The sequence below is a fragment of the Phalacrocorax carbo genome, chromosome 8, assembly GCF_963921805.1.
Source record: "Phalacrocorax carbo chromosome 8, bPhaCar2.1, whole genome shotgun sequence".
Taxonomy (NCBI): Eukaryota; Metazoa; Chordata; class Aves; order Suliformes; family Phalacrocoracidae; genus Phalacrocorax; species Phalacrocorax carbo.
The window spans coordinates 41,485,863-41,507,869 of record NC_087520.1 but is presented as its reverse complement, the minus strand read 5'-3'; the positions used below and the strand labels follow the sequence as shown (position 1 = coordinate 41,507,869).

The 22,007-nt window shown below is 37.1% G+C and overlaps 1 protein-coding gene across 2 annotated transcripts in view; it reads right to left on the bottom strand.

Moving 5' to 3' along the window:
• The window catches only part of CDH13 (cadherin 13), a 514,885-nt gene that overhangs the window by 416,250 nt on the left and 76,628 nt on the right, over window positions 1-22,007 (bottom strand). For both annotated transcript variants that reach the window (XM_064459660.1, XM_064459659.1), the window contains exon 2: window positions 2,630-2,741. In XM_064459660.1, the coding sequence (XP_064315730.1) occupies window positions 2,630-2,741 (112 nt within the window). The remainder of the gene's footprint in view (window positions 1-2,629; window positions 2,742-22,007) is intronic.

Sequence of the window (22,007 nt, the reverse complement as noted above, 5' to 3'; positions counted from 1 at the left end):
ATTTAAAAAAAAAAAACAACCCCCCCCCAAAAAAAACCCCACACACCACAAAACAAACCACACACACAAAATACCCAAACCACCAAAAAACCCCCACATTCAGCCTGAGCACAAAGAGATAAAAGCTAAGAAATAGCAACAGAATTCCAGTGACACTAACGGGAAGTAGGGTATGCGTACACAGCTGGATGGATGTAATTGTTACGGCCAGCTTACAAGTAGGCTTTAATAAGAATTAGTACAAATCAGAATAAGAAATAAGATAAAATTCTGTACCCTCAGTTTTGTTTCTCTTCCTTCTTCTCATCAGTAAAATATAATTAACATAGCCATGTTTAGAAGTAATAAATACATAATAACCAGCCATAACCTATATTTAATAACAAAGGAGCTACTAGCAATGAAATGTACAGTAGGTCCTTGTTTAAATTGACAAATAAAAAAGAAAAAGACCGTTGTATTGCACTTCAGAAAAGAATTAAGGAGCTCCTTGGTTTATCAAGGACTACAACAGCAATCACTGCTGTAGACCTGCTTTGCATATTCGCGCTATTAATTTACACAGCCCTGGTAAGCCTCACATTGCAATGCAACTGCTAAATTACACCGCTCTTGGGTAATGGGTATAAAAAGATGCAAGAGCATGCAAAGAGTATTCAAACAGACAATTAAAAATATCAATTCTGTTGACAACTAAAATGAAGAAACTGTGCAGAGGTTTAATGCTGCTGCATGAAGGACATACTGTTTATGAGTGATTGAATTAGCTAGAATCATGCATCGACAGTCTGCCTTTGTCAAACATTACGTATTAGGCCAATTTGGTGTCTGCTCATTAAAATAATTTAATTCCAAAGATTGTTTCCAGGCATTTCTAAATCTCCTCCTGCTCTTCCCTCCTCCTCACATTAATGATGGCATCTTAATTATTGTGCTAGTTTCACACCAGAGCAATTTGCTGGGTCACCACAGAGCAGCCCAGTCAACTCTGGCTTAACCAATTCGTCCTTTAAGTGTTTGGGAGGTCAAGCAGGAGGACAGCAGGAGATCTGGTCAGACATGCTACAGCCTCAAAGTTCAGAAGTAGCCAAAGAAAACAATGAAGGTTATTTTTATTCAACCTAATGCTAACTTTTTAATATTGCTTTTCTTTACATGGATCTTCATCTTTGCATGCCTATTAAATCTGTTATACTTCCTATATTCTATGAATTTGTACTTTTAACCATCTAGGAATGATGTGTTCATCACCTCTTTAAAATAAGAATTTAAAAGAAAACAAAATTGCCTGAAGAAATTAGAAGTTTGAAATCTCTCCTCTAAACTGAATAATAATCTCACATCTCCGGGAATAGCATTGCTACTTACGATCTAAATTTCTTCTGAAAAAGCGACTCAGACTAAGTAACTTATCAAAATGCTTAGACTAAAGATGTTATCCTAAAGGTTTGCTTTAGCACCTGTTATGTGCTGAATGACTTAAGTTTAGGAGAGTCATTTCAATAGACTCTGGCAAGTAATTTTGATGCTTCATTTTGAAAAGTTAGTGCTATTTTAAAACGAGTGTGCACAGATATTACACCTTCATCCAAACACGTGTAACAGTGAAAATATATCAATACGTAGTAATAATATCTGGAGTGTACTGGGATAGGAAACATGTGCATTTAATGAGTAATACTGCTTTGCATTTCTTGGTTTCGCCAAACTCTCACTATGTACCACACCGTAGGATCTAGATACTGTACACAGATGGTGAGCACTGCTGCCTCATGCTGCACACCTGGAAAAATTCCTGGTTCAACAGCAAGCAACCAAGTATGACAAAGATACTATTAGTAATATGCATCACACTTAAAAATACTGGCATGTTTGGAAGTTATGAAAATGGCAGCACCTAATATCTTTAAGTCTTCAAAACCGTTGACCATTAGATAAGGTACTACCTTAGTTTGACAGTCTTGAAGTCCCAAAGCCACAGAACTGAATGCATAAGTTGTAACACTTGCTCACAACGGTGTTTGAATGAACTTACACCAGGACTGAAAGACAGTTAAATCTCCTTCAGTTTAATGCTTTGAGTATTCAGTGCCAGATTGGATTTTATAATGGGACACCCGGTCATTGGAAATACTACTGAGTATCCCAGCTGTATGACACATGTAGTAACAGTTTGCTATCGCAGATGATCACAAGCTTTATCCAGCCTCCTCTGAATTTCATTTGAAGACTTCGACTTGCACCAGCTTTGAGTAAGGCTTATATCCTAGAAGCTTTTAAATCCGAGTTGCAGAGATGAATTAATAGTGAAATGTTGATAGGTAAGCCCCAATTTCCAAGATTATAGGAAAAAAAAACATAAAGAATTCAGAATAAATTCACTTTTAGGAAGTGGATTATTCTAATTTTGCACAATATTCATACTGTCCTAAATGATTATATATAGGTTTTTTGCCATCTCTAAAACACAGAACAGAGATATAGGATTAATGCAGGGAACCCAGGCAAAATCATGGCAATATTCAAAACCCTATGTAAAAAATAAAGCTTTCTGATAGATGGCAGGAGTGATATGAATACATAAGCAATTCTGATTTTTGTACAACAGTAACATATGAAAATAACATACGGTTCAGGACTGGCTGGTCCTCTGTGAATTCAAATGGCTGTTCAATATAAAAAACCTTTTGCTGGAATCCAGGGACACATTCTAAATCTTCTGCACATGCAAGCAGCAGAACCTGAGGGGGAAAAAAGGAAATGGACTTTTAACATCCGCTCATCCATCCATCACGTTTGCTCTGGGAACAATACTGGGTTTAGGCTCAGTGCTCATAAAACACAATATACATCACATCACACTTCCCCTTCCAATCTTGCTAAACAATTTTTTATGAAAGGTTTTTTTTCTTTTATATATGTAGACTGGCATGGATGTTGTGAAATACTAGCTTTTGAGGTTAAGTTCGATTCAGATTATCAATAAAGGATATCATTGTTCTTCATGAAAACATAGGATGTAATGTTGCTCCTAAAGTTGCAGGTGAATACAGCTAGGCTTAAATATATTCTTAAATTAAGCACATTTAAGCTGATTTAAGTAACTGATAAATTAGGGCCTGCAAATCTAGTTTCAGAAAGTTGATCACCAAGTTACAGAAGGAATTATTTATTCAAGGGTTAAGTTTCACATCACCGAAGTTTCTTTTACAAAAGAACTTTTTTGCTAACAAATGTAAACTGTTGCCTCTGGTGTTTTTTTTTCCCCCCTCCTCTCTGAGCCACAGTTCGTCCATTTTCTCTGTAATCAAAAGCTTGTTTACACCAAGGGAAGACTGTAAATTAAGTATGTGCATCATAGTGGAGGTGGATCTGAAGGTTAGAGCTGAATACAGTTTGTGTCACTGGTAGTATGTCGTCAAAGTTCCCTGTTACCACAGGAACACCTTAGCAAACGAGGAAGCTTAAAAGCAAAATAAAATTGGTTGGAAATAGGTATGATGATAATCTTGGTCTCCGAAGGTTTGTGTTCTATCCCTGAATAGAGACAACAACCTGAAAGGCTATTTTCCTTGGCAGCTTTTAAATGAGAGCATGGGAGTAAGAATGTCCAAAAAAGAGGCAGCAAGAAAAAGATTACTAAAAAGCTTAAAAGGTTAAAGGGAGCGGCAAAAGGAGGCAAGTTCAAGAGTAGGAAAAGCCAAATCTGTATTTTTCAACCTATATATGTGTAACCACATTTTCAAAAGTACTTTCAGCTTCAGAACCTCCAGAGGTGCTTTTCAGAACCTTTGAAAACACCAGCTGGTGTACAGAGTACTCTGATCTCACGGTTATTATGGCTAATATGCTGCTTGTTGGACAGCTGAAGAAAACTCAAGGAGAGAGGGCACATGTGGTGACCAAGAAGAAAATGGTCAAGCAAACACAGTTGTTCTGAATGACATGCGCCCTAAAATTCAAGTGGCCCTGCACAAACAGGTCTATTTACTCAGGACATCCTTAACATGTGATTACAATTTTGCTAATAAAGCTTCAGCTGCTAAGTGAGGACAATCTCTCCCCTACGCCACACAGGTGAATGCTGAAGCCTCTTTCACCCGCTCGGGTGACAAACCGCACTCTCACGTCTCCCAGCCCAACAGCAGCCTCTCACACATTTCTCGGTTCTCCCTCCACCACCTTATCATCTAGGTATGCTGATCCTGGCCCTAGAGAGATGTCCCACAAAATTTTAACATCTTCATATTTCCCTCTTAACCACCACTCATAGTTCATTCGCTAAGTCAGAGCAACACATTATCTGCTCTCTCCCTTCAAGCACTTCACACGCACTAGAAGTTTTATGTGATCCCATTTATAAAAACCACAGGCAGCAACACCCCACCTGGTCGGCGTTCGCTCTTCTTGTTGAAACCAACTACTGGATCATTTGTTTCATGACATTTGCTATAAAAGCTTGGCTAGAAGCGCTAGCAAAATGTAAGAAACAACCAGAATATGTCATGACGATTAAGCTGGTGGTAGTCAAATGCAACTTTTGCCTTCCATCCTGACCTGCTGCTCTGTTTGTCCCTGTGAAGGATTAACCAAGAACAGAAAGACTTAAAGTACTGCACCAAGCAAGGTGCAATAACCTTGACTACTATTCTATGCTATATATCCACATAACTGCTGCCTTTCTTACAAAGGCTTAAAAACACAATGCCTAATCCCTTATTGAGTTATTGCAATGATATATTGATTTTATTCTGGACTCTATAAGGGTTGAGAATTAGACATGTCCCCTTTGGTCTTCCAGCATGAGACATCTGCAAGTGTGAATGACGTTCAGAGCCCACCCTCAAAATTGTGTGTAAAGCTTGATTACCGATTCTAAAAAAATGCACACGCATGAAAGACACACGTGCATTTTCTGCACACATTTTCTGTGCACACAGGTGCATTTCTGAAGTACCTGTCCTCCTGACTCATGGTGCTGCTGAATGAACATGCATAAAAACGCAATCACAGGAGAAGGAAAATGCTTCCGATCAAGATGCAAGCAACAACTGAAGCAGAGTTATATAACAAATCCACACCAGAAAAAATAGCCGAAGTGATATATGCTGAAATTTAACTACAAACAGCTCTTCTCCTAAAGGATTAACACAGCAAGTAAGAAGCAAATCATGTTCTGATCTCACAGCTATTGGCATCTTCAAGTTGAAGCTCTTGTCTTACAGATCTATAAATAAAAAGCCTGCTTTGGACATCATCTATGTCAGTACTTAGAGAAGGGAATATGTCTACTTTATCAGATTTGTGACAGTATAAGTTGGCTTTGAAATCTGGGCAATCTAAATAGGTCATGAGTTAACTTCTGTAAGCCTCGTACAGAACCCTCACATAATACAGATGTAGCAAATAGAAAATGACCTTTACTCCCTTTGAAATAATTACAAGACTAAGGCTTGGCCTTGCTGTGAAATGGAACATTTTATTCTACTTGTGCAATTCCAGGCACTTTCTTCTTCTCAACGTGTCAGACAAGATGTTAAATTTGTCACCACACTAAGAGTTTTTAATTAATTATCTTTTAAAAGTACAATTATTCTTTTAATTTATTTTTCTCACAGAGAAACTTCTTCTGTTGAACTAAATGTCTATCTCATTAAAATAATTTCTGTTAAGGTTCTTCACTTTGGGGGAAAAAAAAAAGTCTTTAAAAATACAGTGAGAAAAATAAGCCAAGCAGATAGGTGTTGAAGGCAAAGAGAATATTGTTTGAAGCAGAATACATTCTGAATTTAAGCATATAATAAAAGGGTTTATGGGCTGATAGCTGTCTAAAGAAATACTTCAGTTAAATACATTGAAAATAATGCTTAAATGTCATATACGTAGAATTCAGAATATATAAATATTGTTCACTCATCTAGTCAAGTACGCATTGGGCAATTAGTACAAAAGGACCCTTCACCCACTGCTAGGAAAAAAGCCGCATTCCGGAAAGATTATGACAACTATGCAGCAAGCATCATTTGCTCGTGATAATCTGAAGGGGTAGAAGTCTGAAAAGCAAATCAGAGTTGGGACTACTCAGACCTACACATCCTATATTCACTACCAAGCAGAGTCAAAGTTTTTCACAACCTACCTCTTTTCAGAAGCGTACAGAGGGAAGACTCATTTTTAATATCCTGACCATTTGTCTTTCTGAATTTATTACCAGTCGCTATAAGGAAATGTCACTAGTTCAGGTAACTCCTGTGCAAGTTTGGTCACTGGGCTAGAACTATACTCCTGATGAGGAATCAAGCCTATGAAACAACTTTTTTTTTTTTAAATCAGTAAAACAGCGCACACATGCTGGTGACCTTGACTGACCTCAACATTTGCACTGAAAGCTACTCCCCTAGAACATGGATTGGAAAGCAAAAGAGCATGGCAATTTTATACCATACTGCAGAGAAAATTAATAAAACCTCTGATGTTAAAGTACCTTTGGGTATTACCACATCTCAGAAACCAGGCCTCCTCTGCTGGTGACTGAAAGTTAGTCTCTGAAATGACCTTCCACAGAATTTCAAAATCTTTCTGTCCTTTTTGGCTCTCCCAGTTTCAGCATGTGAAGCCGCTCAATTCAGGTTTGGTTGGCCACATCCCCACTCCGGAAATTAATTTTCTCACCTTTTACTGTAAACGCTCTCATACCTTCATTAGCCCTACCTGGATGTCATCAACTTGCTATCACAAAAATACAAGCTTCAGGATATTAATTGCATTTCACACACATTCTTGTGGTGTGAAATTCATCCTTGTGCAAGGCTTTATTTAAATAGAGACGTAAACGCAGACACCTGTGAAAACCGTCTGCCCAGACATGAATTTTACAATGCAAGCAAATCTCATTTCATAGGGCTGTATTCTGTAGGACCACATTCTGACTTCGACCTCAGAGTTATCTGAAATGCAGAAAAACCCAACATAAAACCCCACAAAAGAAGAGCTAAAATAGAAGTCATGCTCATTTTTAGTATCAGTAATAATCTCAAAAGTTCAAAAATTATGAGTGACTTCCTGAGGAATTAGGTTTTTGGTTGGTCTTTTTTTTGTTTGTTTGGAGTTTTTGGTGGGATTTTTTTTGAAATATGGTTTTGGGATTTCCTTTTTATTCATTTGACTCATTTACTTGGAAGTGAGTATTGAAAATTTATGCTTCCGAGCTTTTCTCTGGAAACATGAGAACTAGAAATTTGCTTTTTGCATATGAAAACTTCACATTTTCATATAAAATACGGTGATCCTAAAAGCTGAGAACTGAGAGGAAAAAAGTAATCAGAATAATGAGAACTGCCAACGCTGAATTAAATTGCACATGACAAAATATTTTTATCATGCAGATCAAGATCTTTGAATCTTAAAACCCTTCCTATCTTCAGGTGCTGCCACACTAGACCCACAAAAATGGATAGGGAGGAAGCCATCAGAGAAGAAAAACAAGTATTAAGCAGAACACAGTCACAACGATTTGCAGAGAGATGATGAAATCTTGCCTTCACTAAGTCAGTAAGAACTATTCATTGATTTTAGGTTTTCACTCAAGATTTAAATGAGGGAGTTATTTAAATGAAATTAACAGAGGGATACTTAAACAGAATAAAGAGAGCGCTGCTTTAAGTAAAGTTCTGATTCTTCATTATGCAGACACCAATTAGAGTGTCAGCAGGTCCTAAGGCAATTGTTTCATCAAATCACATACAGGCTGGACATGAAGTCCTCCCTGTCTTCTGCAGTTTTTAACATCAGTTGGAACAGAAAAACCCTCAAAAGCATGAATAACTTGTCTTCTCATTGGCATAATTAACAAAGGTATTTTAACATTGCATAAAGTTATGTTGAATTATTTATCCCTGAAAGGGACTAAATTAAATAAAACACACAGTTCTTTTGCATTGATTTGATTTCTACAGCACTACAATTTGGGGAGATTTTTTATTTAATATTTACATTTTGAAGGGAAAGTTTTTACTGTTTTGGGTTTTAACCTCTTTTTTTTACCAGGAAAGAGATTTTAAAAAAAGAGTAGTCACAATATCTACAGCTCTACCTCTAAATCTGATAGTGAATTCCAGTCATTTTTGTAAGAAATGCTATTAAGATTTGGCACTAAGATTCTTCAAGGATGATAAATATTCTTGTAAAGGGCCTACCTATCCATTTACCACATAGCTCTGTCCTAAAAGTGAAAGTCACACTTGGAGTACTGAAGAGTGGGCTATGAAAATGCAAATTGGAATTACTTTATTGGCTCAAATGAATTCAGTTCTCCTATCACTAAGGGTGTGACTGTGGTAGGCATCCATTAACTGGGGAAAAAAATATGACAAACTTCTTTGTGAGACTATTTAGCACAGGAACTTTCTTTTTATGAGCACTTTCCTTGTGAATGTATGTTTATTATAAGAATTTTATCACATATTCAGTAAAAAGTGTGCACCTTCCATGACACTGGAATTCTTGTTAAGTTAGTCAAGAAGCAATTTGCCAGCACTAGTGTCTGAACAGCCAACTACCTTCTCAAGTTCAAGATCTCTTGAAGAGGCACTATCATTTCATTAAGTTATGACCCCAGGGCCTGCTCTGAGCCCAAAGCGACTCTGTAGTCCACGCTGCGTAGGGTGAAGAAGGATGGGAAGTGTACTAGGAAGTATGGGAGCACTCCCATGGTACCCTTGTTTGAAGCCAGAGCTGTCAGGATTCCTCTCTCTGACCTGCCTGGAAACCAATCACTTTTTCTGCTTTTCTTCCAGTCACATCTGCTCCCAGAATCAAGTCACCAGGTAGCTCTGCAAAAGCCAATGCCCACAGAATAGTGCAGCTGGAAAAACACAGTCGGGTGCAAGACCATCACAGTCTGCACTAAATCTGGTTAAGCTGCCATGAAAATGCACCCTAAAATTAAGGGTTTTTTAATAAACTCTTACCAACACATCTTCCATGAACTTCAGCCAGCTTAGAGTTCCCTGGACTTGGGAACCCAGAAAAGCCTTACACAGGCTTGGAAGGAACCACCTCTGGTGTCACAAGGAGGCACAACGTACCATGTCCTGGCCAGGTCACTTGATCCGATCATAAATAATTCTTCCTGCATTCCACAATTCTGGACTCTTACTCTGATGGTCATTTCATAGCTTCCAGAATAAATTTGTTCACGGTCAATTTACAGCCATTTATTCTGGTACAAGTCTTGTTTCATAACTTAATTAACCTTTCTCCTCTCCAAGTCTTCAGTTTATTAGGCTAGACAAACCAAGCTCTCTCAATCTCCTCCTATAAGGATACATTCCTTTGATCATCTCAGTAACCTTTCATTGTGCCTGCTTAAGTTTGCGCATGTGCAAAACACACAAAAAATTCCAGATAAGCGTTCTCCTGGGTCTGGTAAGTGATACTAATATTTCCTTAAGCCTGAAATATGTTGCCTAATGCTTCCTAAAATTCCACTTTTCCTTTTTAAAGTCTTGTCATACTGATGGATCACAATCATTCTAAAATTAACTAACACACAAAGAGCTGAAAAATTTAACATCAACAGAGATATTGCCTCCATTTAGCTACAATAATGTTAAGCAGCTTTTGCAAACAGAGTCAGGATTAATCTTTATGAAATACAAACACCGATGCAAACCCTCATGCATTGCTCAATCTATGCCCTTTCTGAACAGATGGAACCAACTCTGCTCACAAGCAGCAGACATCTTCCAGCACAGGGCCCAAGATTAACCTTCGCCCCTCTCAACAGAGCTGAGACTCAGGATTTGCTGATAGATGATGGCTTCCAGGCTTAAGATGGCTTGTACCCATATAGCTCAGAGTGCAGGGTCAACCTACTGTTTCATCTACGTAGACGTATCTGAACATTGTTCAGATTTTTGTAATCCAGGCAATAACTATCATCCTGGTTCATTAAGTATTTTAATGATTAATAACAGAGGCCAAAATGTGTAACTTGTGCTCAGATAAGTAATATTTTAAATTACTCAGCTATTTAACAAGTAAATATCTACCCATCGTGATTAATCACACAATTTAACTAATAAGGCTCCTCAAACAAAAGGATGGGTTGGGCTCCAAGGTGGTTTTTATGGTTGTTTTTAGGCATTATAAAAAAGTAATCTTATTTTGCTGAAACCCGTACACCACTGGAATGAGATTACAACTGGTTAGCCTATTTAGAGCAGCTGCATAATAAATTCATTTTACAGGGCACAGAATAATGCAAATGAGCCATTCAATAGCACTCCCATACCAGTGAAAGAGGCATAAAGAAGAAGCATTGAAAGTCAGAGTTCTGATCTGGTTATACTGTAAGGTATGGAATTACTGAAACATAAACTGCATTACAACAATTGCCTGTTCAAAGATCTGCTTATACCAAACATTTTAGTTATTTATCACCTAATGAAATAAACAGGTTGATCCTATTTTCCAGCAGAAACGACTTCATGAAACACTTAAATGAATGAAAATATCTGTTTTTTTAAAAAAAGAAATAAATTAAGACTTGTTTAAACATTTATAGTCCTTCACATGCAGTTGCATGGGGCAAAGTCATTATTCCACACAGGAAAACACTGATGTGGCAAAAGCCATTAGAGAAAAAATTAAAATCATAGCTCTTACAGCAGAGCGTTTTTGGGATAGGATGGCTGGAAACTATAAAGGATATGATACATGTTTAATTTCCCAACAGTGTGATCATTATCAAAAAAGTGCAACCCTCTACCTATCATTTTCTTTATATTCCACAAAGTTATAGCATAAAACAATTATTACTGTATCACAAAACTGAACTTAGTGTAACACGGAACATCCGTCTTTTGTACTGGTAAGCTGAAACCCAAAATGAGCTTGCTGAAAACAATCTTTCAAAGGATAGTGTGGGATTGAGTATTAAACACATACACAGTGCTATCACCTTGAAACACTACAAAAACAGGAACCAGCCCCCAGAACTTATAAAAGTACGAGGACAAGTGAAAATGTCTGGTTTTCAACTTCAAGAAAACATTTGTTGAACGTTTTCTGACCTTCTGCTAAACAGTGACGAATGCAAGATTTTTTTAAAAAACTTAATACTTTCAAGTAAATCTCTTGATTCCAGCAATGGTATTGGGGAAAGGAAAAAAAATACAGAACAAGCCTAACATCCAAAGATTCAAAATAAAAATTGAGAAATCGCTACAAGGCAAGAAGCCCAATGCAGACCTGTCTACCAGTTTTGGCATGCTTTTATTTGACTTCAGAAGGAAAAGGACAACATAGTCTGTAGAACAAGCTATAGACGAGGTTTTGCCCAAAGTTATCTGTGTATCACATGGTTATTTTTTCTTTACTACATATTATACTGAGCAGCAGTAGAATTATAGTGTTAAAATAAATAGTCCTGAAGACTGGTTTCCTATTGATTTCTTTTATAAAGAAAAAAAGAACCACAAACAAAAGCAAAAACAAACAAAAACACACCCAAAAAATCCTCAAACTTATAGGTGGATTCTCAGGACAGGGCCTGTTAATCAACCTCAATCTTTTTTTCAGTGGGTATGTCAACACTTTATCTTCTCATCTGCTTCCCATTTTCATGAAACTCCTATGAGCTTGACACCTGCAGCTCAGCCTACCAACTATAACTGAAACTGTCCAGTGCTTTCAAGCACTACAAGAGAGAATCATGAAAACTATGGCTAAGCAATACGAGAATAAGGCTTACACAGTCTCAGAAAGCCAGACCAAAAACCATGTAAGTGAGAGATGGTGGCATACAACACTACTGCCTGTCCTATTTACTAGCTCCAGGAAATAAAGCAGCCATTTTTTATTCCAGTTGGTAAAGCTTAGGGATGTAACTGTTTCAGGATGTAAAATAAGTTTAAGAAATCTCTTTTTTCCCAAGAGGACAAAATATTGTTACATCATGCACACAATCTATGCCTACAGGAGAGGGAACTGAGCTTAGAAATCAGCAAAGTATGAAACAAAATACAAACCAGAAACTGCTTGCCTATATGCTAACTTCTGCCCACAGGAGAGAGGAAAGCCTTAAAACATAGCGTGATCAATAAATAGTTAGCAAAAAAAAAAAAGAGAGAGGGTGTAATTTAAGCCTTTTTTAGGTGTACAGACTGAGGTCACTGGAATTGCAGTCGGTTATCCTGCACAGTACACCACACAGACATATCACCTATTTTACCTTTATCTTACAACCCACAGAACAGAAATTCCAGGAAGGAAAATGGAAGTAGGTTAGCTGTTACCTGCCTGGTCAACCTTCTCAGGGGACACACGTCTATAGATCGGGGAAGATCAACCTGTTAAGCTGAACTATATAATTACACGGCAGTAAATTCACTGAAGCCCTTTTGTACTGTCCCCCCTGCCATGTATGCCTGTCGAAATAAAGCGTCACTAGACTCAGCTGATCTTGATGGCTGATCAACTATTGCAAGGAGTTACCAGAGTTTGATAGATGCAGAGTATTATTTAACATTATTTCAGGCTAGTATTAAAATTATTTACATGCTTTTGTATTGTCTTGTTCAACGCTGGTTTTCAAGTGATTTTACTAAAGCGCATTAACTGTACCTTATTATTAGTAGGCTAGTTACCATATATATTTTTAATTCATTTAACTGATATGACCCAAAATGACTGCTCATTTTACCAGTCAAGGGCTTGTGTATTTATTTACAATAGGCACTAATTTTCAAGCTCCTAGAGTCATCTAGGAAAAAATGGAAAAGGATTAAAGAAAATTAAAAGATGACCCAGGTCTTTTTGGCAGTGGCAGCTGCTACTTGAGGAATATTTTTAATGAATTGCAAGAACACAGTCAAAAATTTAAAAGAACTTGTACTAACTCTTCTGAGTTTAGAGAAAGCATGCCCCAGGGGAAAGACAGCAAGTAGTTGAACATTTTTGAGCACATCACAATAAAGCAAAATCTCTAAAGCTTACAGGCTCCCTGGTGTTAACAGTGACATTACATCAAGAATGACCTTTCTAAAGAAATAAAGCCCTTTAATACTAGGAACATGAAAACTATTAAGGATCAACACTTAGTAGCCAAAGCGGGTGGGGAAGAAAGAAAAAAGTCAGTGTGGTAAATTAATTAGAACATAAATAATATGAAACCAAGACCTTGGTCTATAACCCTCTCTCATAATTGCTTGCCATTTAAAAGCTGAATGAAATCTTTTATGTAAAAGATACAGCTATTGACCCCACATGTATTAGGTAGTCAAAGAAAATCCTGACACATTGAGAAGAAGATCTTATGAGTACTGGAGAACGCCTTAGTAACACCCTATCGAATACCTATTTCTTTACAATAGAACTTACTTTCAACCATCAGGGAATGATGGTGCTGGGAAATGTTGCAGGTCAGTTGCCTCTACCACCAACCAAAAAAAAAGCCCTGAAATAGTTAACAATCATCACAGAACGTCATCTGTACCCCTGAGAACATAACGTTTGGGGTTGGTTGGTTTGTTTTTTTTTTTCTTACATGAAGGGACAAATGTCAGTCCCGAGGCATAAGGACACATATGACTGTATCCCATAAACTCCATCATGAGCCTTCTAGAATAAACTTACATTTGCTTTTGAAATCCATAGTTTAAATCAAGTTAGGTTTCTGCGGTGGTTAAGAAACTCAATATGTTATTGTAGCCTCCCAACTTAACATTGTAGAGAGCACTTTCTGTACATTTACTAGTTCTATAGTTACTTGTATCTACCAGGTCTATCATCTGTTCCACATGAGATTCAATAGGCAACAGACACAAGCGTTAAACATAGAACACATGAAAGGTTGAAATCTCTGCCTTGGATCTTGCCTTTGTAAACTATATCTACATTTAAACATGAATATTATCACTAAAGTAGTAGAAAGAGGTCAGAGTCGCATCTCTGTTGGCAATTCCTGGACAGACAACATGGAAGAACATGCTTTTGCATCTGTCTAGATTGATCAGGTAAAAAGGCCTAACATAATTCAGATCTGGGGGATCTGAAGAGGTCTATTTTTTATTAGAGAGTCAGCTTAAATACTAGAATTCTTCTTTAGCCTATTTTCTTCATAAGGTCATATTTTATTTTGTCTGATACACATATAATAATCAGAGTACTGAGAACCTGAGTACCAGGATGCATTTGATTGTGGAATGTCCTACTGTTACTATTTGTAACAGGAGTTCATTTAATTTTTTGCAAGTTCATACAATCAGATTTTTTGGTTCATTTTGACGAAGTAGAGCTGTTTGAGTTGTACATAAAAATAATAAATCTTGAAGAAAAAAAATAATCAAGTATCCAATAATTTAAAGGCCCTTTTCCTTGTACGTAGCAATTTAATTTCACTGGAGCACTTCAATTTTTTTTTTTTTTTTTTTTGAAGTGCTTCAGCCTGGAAGTGATTACGATTCTGTGCTTGCACAGTATAAAGAAATCTAAAGTTATTCAACTGCTTCAATTCTTTATGGGTACTTTTATTTGAAAAATGATTGGGATCCTGATCGTGCTCAGTATTGAACAGTTTCAGATTATTTAAATGCCTTTTTTAATCAGTGCTTCATGTTTGAGACTGAATTCTGGGAGGTTATAGTGTGTTATCAAGCAGTTTAAATTATACAAAAGTTTTGTTTTACACAATCTTTTATCTCCTAAATAAGAATCATTTTGCAAGGGTGAAGGCGTAAAGCATTACATTTCAAAATAAGTCAGCATTATGCAAAACAGAAACCTAATTTTTCTTTTTTAAATATTGTAAGAGACCCTTTTCCTATAATCAGATTCCCATGTCTTACTACGTACTATGAAGCATGAGCATTTCAGAAGCTATATACTTCTGCTTTGCTAAACTGAAATAAAAATTTCAAAAAAGAACAAAGTCTAAAAGAAGTTTTACGAGTCCATGAAAAATGAGAAAGAGTTATTCCCACAGCATTTGACTTATCTAACTTCATGTCAAGCAAGCATTCAAGTCCTCTGTAGCGCGGATACAGTGTGCTCCACAGCTTCTGGTTTAGGTTCATTGTAAATATTAAGTATATCACGTAGGAAATTCAGGCTAGACTTCAGGGACATCACTCCTGATTTAACAGCACTGATACTCACAAACCTGTTTGCTTGGGGGCAGTTGTTTTGGTTTTTGCGGGGTTTTTGTTTGGTTGGATGGGTTTTTTTAATTTGATTAATGGGGTTATCCATCTCAATATTCAAGAACATGCTCTGCTCTTAAGCATTTCCCTGCAAAATGGTAAATTAAGGTGTGACATTTGAAAATAGCATTGGAGGTGTACAAATGGAGAACTAAGAAACACAGCTGACAGGTCACATTATTAGCAAATCCTCCACTTTATTCTTACCTGGTATCCTTCATTAGTACTCTGCCAATACGCTTACATTTACTACCAAACAAAAATCCAGTGCAAGTATTTTTGCACTTTCTACCGAGATATTCTACAAATATGAATGTGATCTAACCTCCGTTTTAAAATGTGACACCCCAGAAAGGAAAATTAGTGACTAATTTCTTCAGAAGGCTTGCCTTCATATTTCACTTTTTGCTTTTTAACACAAATGACGTAGAATAGGATAATTTCTCACAAAGAAAAACAATGCAGTGTTCCTCTGCACATTCATTTTAAAAGATAGTAGCTAGTGGTTAAAGATATTGGCAGGCCTTACTAATCATAGGCTTTTAATTCTGCCTCTCCAATTTCAATTAGTAAGTAAACACTGACATCCTCAACCGCACCACATAGAGCTCCCCTTTATCCAGTTAATCATGTTCACTGCAGCTATTCCCTAGGCTGAGGTTTCAGAGTTCCTAGCTTCTGTAAATCCTCGGTATTACATCTTTTGATTCAGAAACAAAAATACTAACATATCTTATCATTCAGAAACATGTGTCCTGGCTTCAGGAAGGACTGTGTTTCCCTCTCTCCCAATAGTCAGCTGTTGTGCGCCATGTACAGAATTAAATTGCAAAGCATCGCTAAACTCATCTGAAATATTTTGCTTAAGTTAAACCTCATATTATAGTAATTAAAGAAGCTGTGAGAAACCGTAATTATACTAAGTGTCCAACAAATATTAATCAGTAATGTTCTATTATTAAGAAGCAGCTATTCACAGTAGGAGTTCCTCTTGCAAGAAACAAGATTAGGAACTGAGCCAAAAGCAAACCAGAAGGCTCAGCAAATTGGGTCATTTAGTGCCTCATTTTAATATATGAATGCTTTCACCTGTATTCTATTTTTTATTGTCATTTTAGCAGAGAAGGTGTAAGCAGGCTCCAGCCTGCGATCCTAGATCTGTTGGTTAGTCCTAATGTTCCCAGTCACTGTGGTAAGGATTTCCCTTCCTCAATTCTAACGAAGCCAAGAGACAAACTCAGACCACACACCATGGGCAAACCACTTAACCTCCCTATGTTCTCCCATCTGTAAATGAAAACAATGCAATTAACACACATAGCAGGGAGGCTCTGTGATTTACTTGAGAGTTTTTAGGATATTTGAAATCTTGAGTAAGAAGTACAGTATAAATGCTGACAAATATTGCCTGTTTGAGGCACCATCGGTTACCATTTTGAGCATACAAGAAATAGGATCATGTCAAAAGCATCACAGTTTCTAAAATGCTAGGCCTGTTTTAGCTTATTTTTTCTTGTTACACCCTCTCCCTGCATACGAATTAAGAACTGATGAGAGCGGTCTCATAACAGATCTACTTTGCCGAGATCGATTTTAGAGCTTTCCTCCTTTAAGTCTATATCTCTGCAGTGGGAAAATACTGACAGACTCAACAGAGTAGAATCTAACAGGAAGAAGTGTCAGAGATTTAGTGTAAGACACTGCTATTTTAGTAAAAAATTTTTTCTGTTACCCTATTAAATACAGATACACAACAATAGAGTGCAAGACCACAAATTTATTTGGTGGAAGAATCTCTAATGCAAGGACTAATAAGAAAACAAGTATCAACCAAAAATATCTGTTCTTTCCACTCCTGAGTTATTTTATACATACTCTGATGAAGCAATAAACTGTGCTAGTAGTCGAATTTTCCACTGCTGTCCAAAAAGTCATTTTTATAAACTGCATGCTAAATCACAGATTGTTACCTGAGCTGTTATGAAATAGATATAGCTTAGATGAATTCTCAATTTTAAAATTTATTTGCTCACTCTATAGCACACCAGTAACTTCCTTATATATTGCTTATACGTATTCATCAGCCCTAGAGAGAGATGCTTTCTTCAGAGGACAGAAGGAAGAAATATCTACAGAAAGCAAGATTTAAAAACTTGAAACTCCAAATTGTATTTTGTTTTCTAGTTAGACTAAATAGGTGTATGGAGATATTCAAGGTAAACGTCCAGGCATTACTATCTTTTCAGCACCATTCAAAATTATAAACAATCCCAACTTTTAGTTCATTAGTTTCTGGCACTGATAGAAGGTTCTGTATTTATTACTGAAGAAGCAACAAGCAAACCAAGCATACCGTCCACAGGTTCCAGAAGAATTGCCTTTTATACGTGATGAAATGCAACTCCTCAATTAGAAGAGCCATTCCAGTAAGTTCACATATACAACGACGTTACCTTTTCCCTTTTGCACTCATTAGTGCCTCGACAACAGCAAAGGCTTCATTAGTAACTAACATAAAATCAATATTAATATACAAAATTGAAGGAAAAAAACACTCTTGCAAAGGGTTTATGCTCAACGTGATACTAGCTTTCAAATCCACACAGGACATAATTTAAAAACCTCTAATTTAAAGTAGTGATCTACATTGTAAAAGACAAAAGAAATTTGGAAAAAAAAAAAAAAGACATAATGCAAATGAGACAGTTATGTTAGATTCTGCCAACAATAAAATTACAATCCCTTATTGTATCCATTGGCCACAGAAATAAATGCCAAGTAGCAAAAGGAACAAATATTATATGGAGCAGATGGAGAATGAGAAAATGTTTGATCAGATGTCAGGGAAAACACTCATTTTATTACTTTTTTAAAAAAAGACTAACTGAAATCCAGAAAAGTAGGCACAGTAGATTTGGCAATAGGTATTTACCAGTAAGTCCCTGAAAAGCAAGAGGTTGCTGCTGAAGTTTATTCACAGGTAGCAAGATAAGACGACACTTGCAGGGTTTCTTGGGGGAGGGTTTTGGGGGTTTTTTTGGTTTGCTTGTTTGATTTTTAAATCAACTGGTAAAGAACTAGAGGAAGAACTCAGTGAAAATCGATTAGCCCAAGGGGGAAGCACACCACAATGGAGAGGACTTGTAGGAGAAACAAGAGTTTGAGGCAGGGGGGTGAAAGGACAAAAACCTCATGCTTGCTCTCAAAACTCACAGATGATGTAACACAGCGATGTGTGCATGATGGTCCTATGTTCAGCACCCCCAAAGAGCTCATAGGAAGGCATGTGATCTAAATGTTGTTTATCTGCTATAAACACATCAGTGTTCCTTGGCATGTAATTTGTTCCACTAATACAGGTCAAATTGCTTCCATGCTCACCAAAAACTGTTTAAAAAAGGTAAGGAAGAAGGAATAATTGCTTTTTTTTTCATAGCTTGCTCTAGTCAGCTTAGAGGATGGAGAATTCTCCTGCCAACTGTCAAGGGCAAAATCCTAACTCCTCATGAAAGTCCCATTTGTGATGGAGCCAGAATCCCATCCCACTTATTTTTATTTAAACTCCATGCCTTTTCACTTGGCAAATTACTTCTTGTCATTAGCTAGCTTCTATGTCCTACATTTGGTTCCTCTCTTTTTTTGGCTTTCATTTCTGTTCCCTTATCCTACATCCCAGAGGCTGCCAGGATTATTGGACAGTTCAAAGGGGCACAATGTGCATGAATTCCCTTCACAGCTATGACAAAGACAAGAGCATCCATTTCACTCTAAGTAGTGTTCAGTTGCCAGCTATAAAAACGCAGGTGGTCTGTGTGTTTATAGGACGTAGCTTCAGAGATTATTTCATACAAGTACAAATATAACCGTAGTCATAATAAGTTTCCGCTGGAAATTGCCGTACAGCTGACAGATTACAACAAGACTAATGTACTTTATAACCTTTACCTCCACAACAATGTTAACTCCTTCTAAAACTTTAGACAGTAACACATTAAGACTTGATGAGCTAGAAATTATTAGCTTAGTTAACTCACTAGTAGACACCCATCTCTAAATTGAAGTATAAATGCAGCAAGAAATCAGCATGTTAAAAGGTCTGTCTTCAGTTAAGATATCAAGGGAAAACTTTGTCAGGGAGAAAATTTCTACTGAATAATTGATATCCATCTTTCTGCCTGTGAAAAGCCTAGGGAACAAACAATAAACTCAATATCTTTAAGGTAGGTCAATATTAAAGCACTGCGATGGGAAAGCAAAAGACCATCTGAGACTAACAAAGATTAAATTAGGACCAGAAATTTTATTAAACTGTTTTTTCCCCCCCAGAGTCAAGCATTGAGATGAATAAGACTTCACAAAGCAGAAATAAAACTATCCAATTCTGTTAATATTAATGACATTTGTTATCCGTTATGCATAGCTTAGATAAAATATTCTATAAAAATAATTGAAATGTTGTTTTTTCCCTCCCCTGGGCAATACTACTGTTTAATGGGGGTACATCAGAACAGTAAAAAACCAACAAAACTTTGTAAAATTTAGAAACGCATAGGAAGAAACACATTCTGGAAGTGTTGAATCATTTTGTTTGACCATTTTTGAACAAAATGAGCAGTTAAAAGACTCTGAAATCAGAGTGTTTAATTTTTGGTTTAAGAGCTAAACTGTATGATTTCATTCACATTAGCTCAAGATTATGCTTCAGCTGCTGCTGTATGCTCTGGAAGCCAGTAATGTTGTCTTTCTTATCCTGTGTGATAGGGCATCCATCTGAAAGACAACTCGGGACATGTTTCTGCTATTCAGCCATACAGGAGAACTGGGTCCACAAATGAGGCCCCTGAGCCGTAGCCTTAAGAAGCCACATACCTCACCAAGGAAACACAAATCACTATTAAACTGGCACCAAAGAAAGAGTTGCTGTTCACTAATCATTCAAAACTGAAGTTTATCAAACTAGAAGACACAATCTAAAATATATTCTATTTCTGATTTCCAAATGGAGGAGGAAAAAACAAAAAATTCTTTAGAAAATATCAGAAAGATGTTTCAGATAAGATATTTTTAGTTGCCTGCATAGCTTGACTGCACTGGCTCACTGAACCACTAGTTCTTACTTATTTTTGTCATCATTTTAAATCATCTCAGTACGCCATTATAGCGGCAATTAACACCATCATTAGTTCAACATAGCATTCTATAGATATACCAAGCTGGCACAAACAAAACTACAAGATGTTAGTGAGGCATCCCAACACGGGTTAACGACTCTGTTAGGAAGGAGGATGAAACTGTAGCCTGCAAGGAAAATTGCATGACTGTAACAGATTTGTTTCCAGTGACCAAACTACACCTTTCTGAGTAACATCAGCAAAGCCAAGCTCTGCCTAGCGGTGGAGACACGTTTCCAACCCCCAGCCAAGGTATGAAACCAGTAATATTTTTTCCTGCAGCACAATCTAAAACAAACCAAAGAAATACATTTTGGGAGAAGAAATGGTAACATTAAGGAGCAAAGACAGGCATTTTCAAATCAAAACCATGTTTTGGAGTAGTTCAAGTATTGACCACGCTGCCTACATATAACTTTCTAAAGTACTGAAAACCAGACTTGTCACCTTTGCCTGGTTTCAATGCACTGAATCACATGATAGTTTTGCAATGGCTACTAATGAAAACTGCCCTTTTAAAAATTTCTCATTTGAAGTTTAGATCTACAGATGAAGAGTGAGTAAAGTTACAATAGCGTCTCCAATTTACCTGACCTAGTTTCTACAAAGCTATATTCTAAGCTACTCTTTCATTATGCATAAGTGAATGCTCACCAAAGTGGATTCTGGCAAGCAGGAATAACACAGGAACTCTAAAGGTATTGCAGGATGCCTTCCTTCTCTATTATCCTCCTTAGTTTTTATTCCCCATTATATTTAGCGTCCCCTGTTGTGCCATAAAGAATGGTGAATCTATCTTGAGCATAAATTAACGTGAAGCTATTGCAGCAGTTTCTTGCTTCCCCGATGAATTCTTTCTGCAACACACCTGTTTTAAACATGCAGTAATTATTTTGCTGTTACCTGCTACTAGAAGAAAGGAAGCCAATACCAATGACTTGAACTTGCCCCTTGTCTTCTCATTGTATCTACCTACAGCAGACAGCACCAAATGCAACCCAATCACACACGGCCCTCTTGTCACAATATAAACAGAAGCTCTCCTCACAGTGGAAGCAGGAAAGTTTTGCCACGACGCTCCTTGTTGCATTTGGCAAGTTTATTCAAAAGCAAATATTTCAGTGGGGAGCTCTGTCATTCTAATCCCGCTCTTTCTGCGAGAGCAGCTAATGCAATTTCAGCTCCCTGAATAGAAGGGCTCTTGCTTCCAGATGTTCCATTGTGCCTTACTGACAACTGCTATAGGACTGACACCAGACGACAGGTATTATGAGTATTTTTTCCATCATTAGCTTTCTCTTAGCACAGGGTTTACAGCTTCCTGGTTGATTCCTGTAATTCTGATAGGCATAGTAGAAGCCAGTGTAATGCTATCCCTTCTATAGGTCTGTCATAATAGCAACAGAAAGAGGGCAATTGTACTGGACAAGGTGGTAAACGGAAGTTACTCCTGAGCTATTGAAAGACTGTTTAAAAGATAAAGAAAAAAAAATGATTCAGTGAATCAAGACTTGACAAAAGTGTTTGTACTTCCAGGACACAAACCTCAAATTGCCATGTCACAGATTACCTATACTTACACTGATTGGAGATACAGCAAACCTGCAGGCACACCTCTGCAGGGGACACCAGG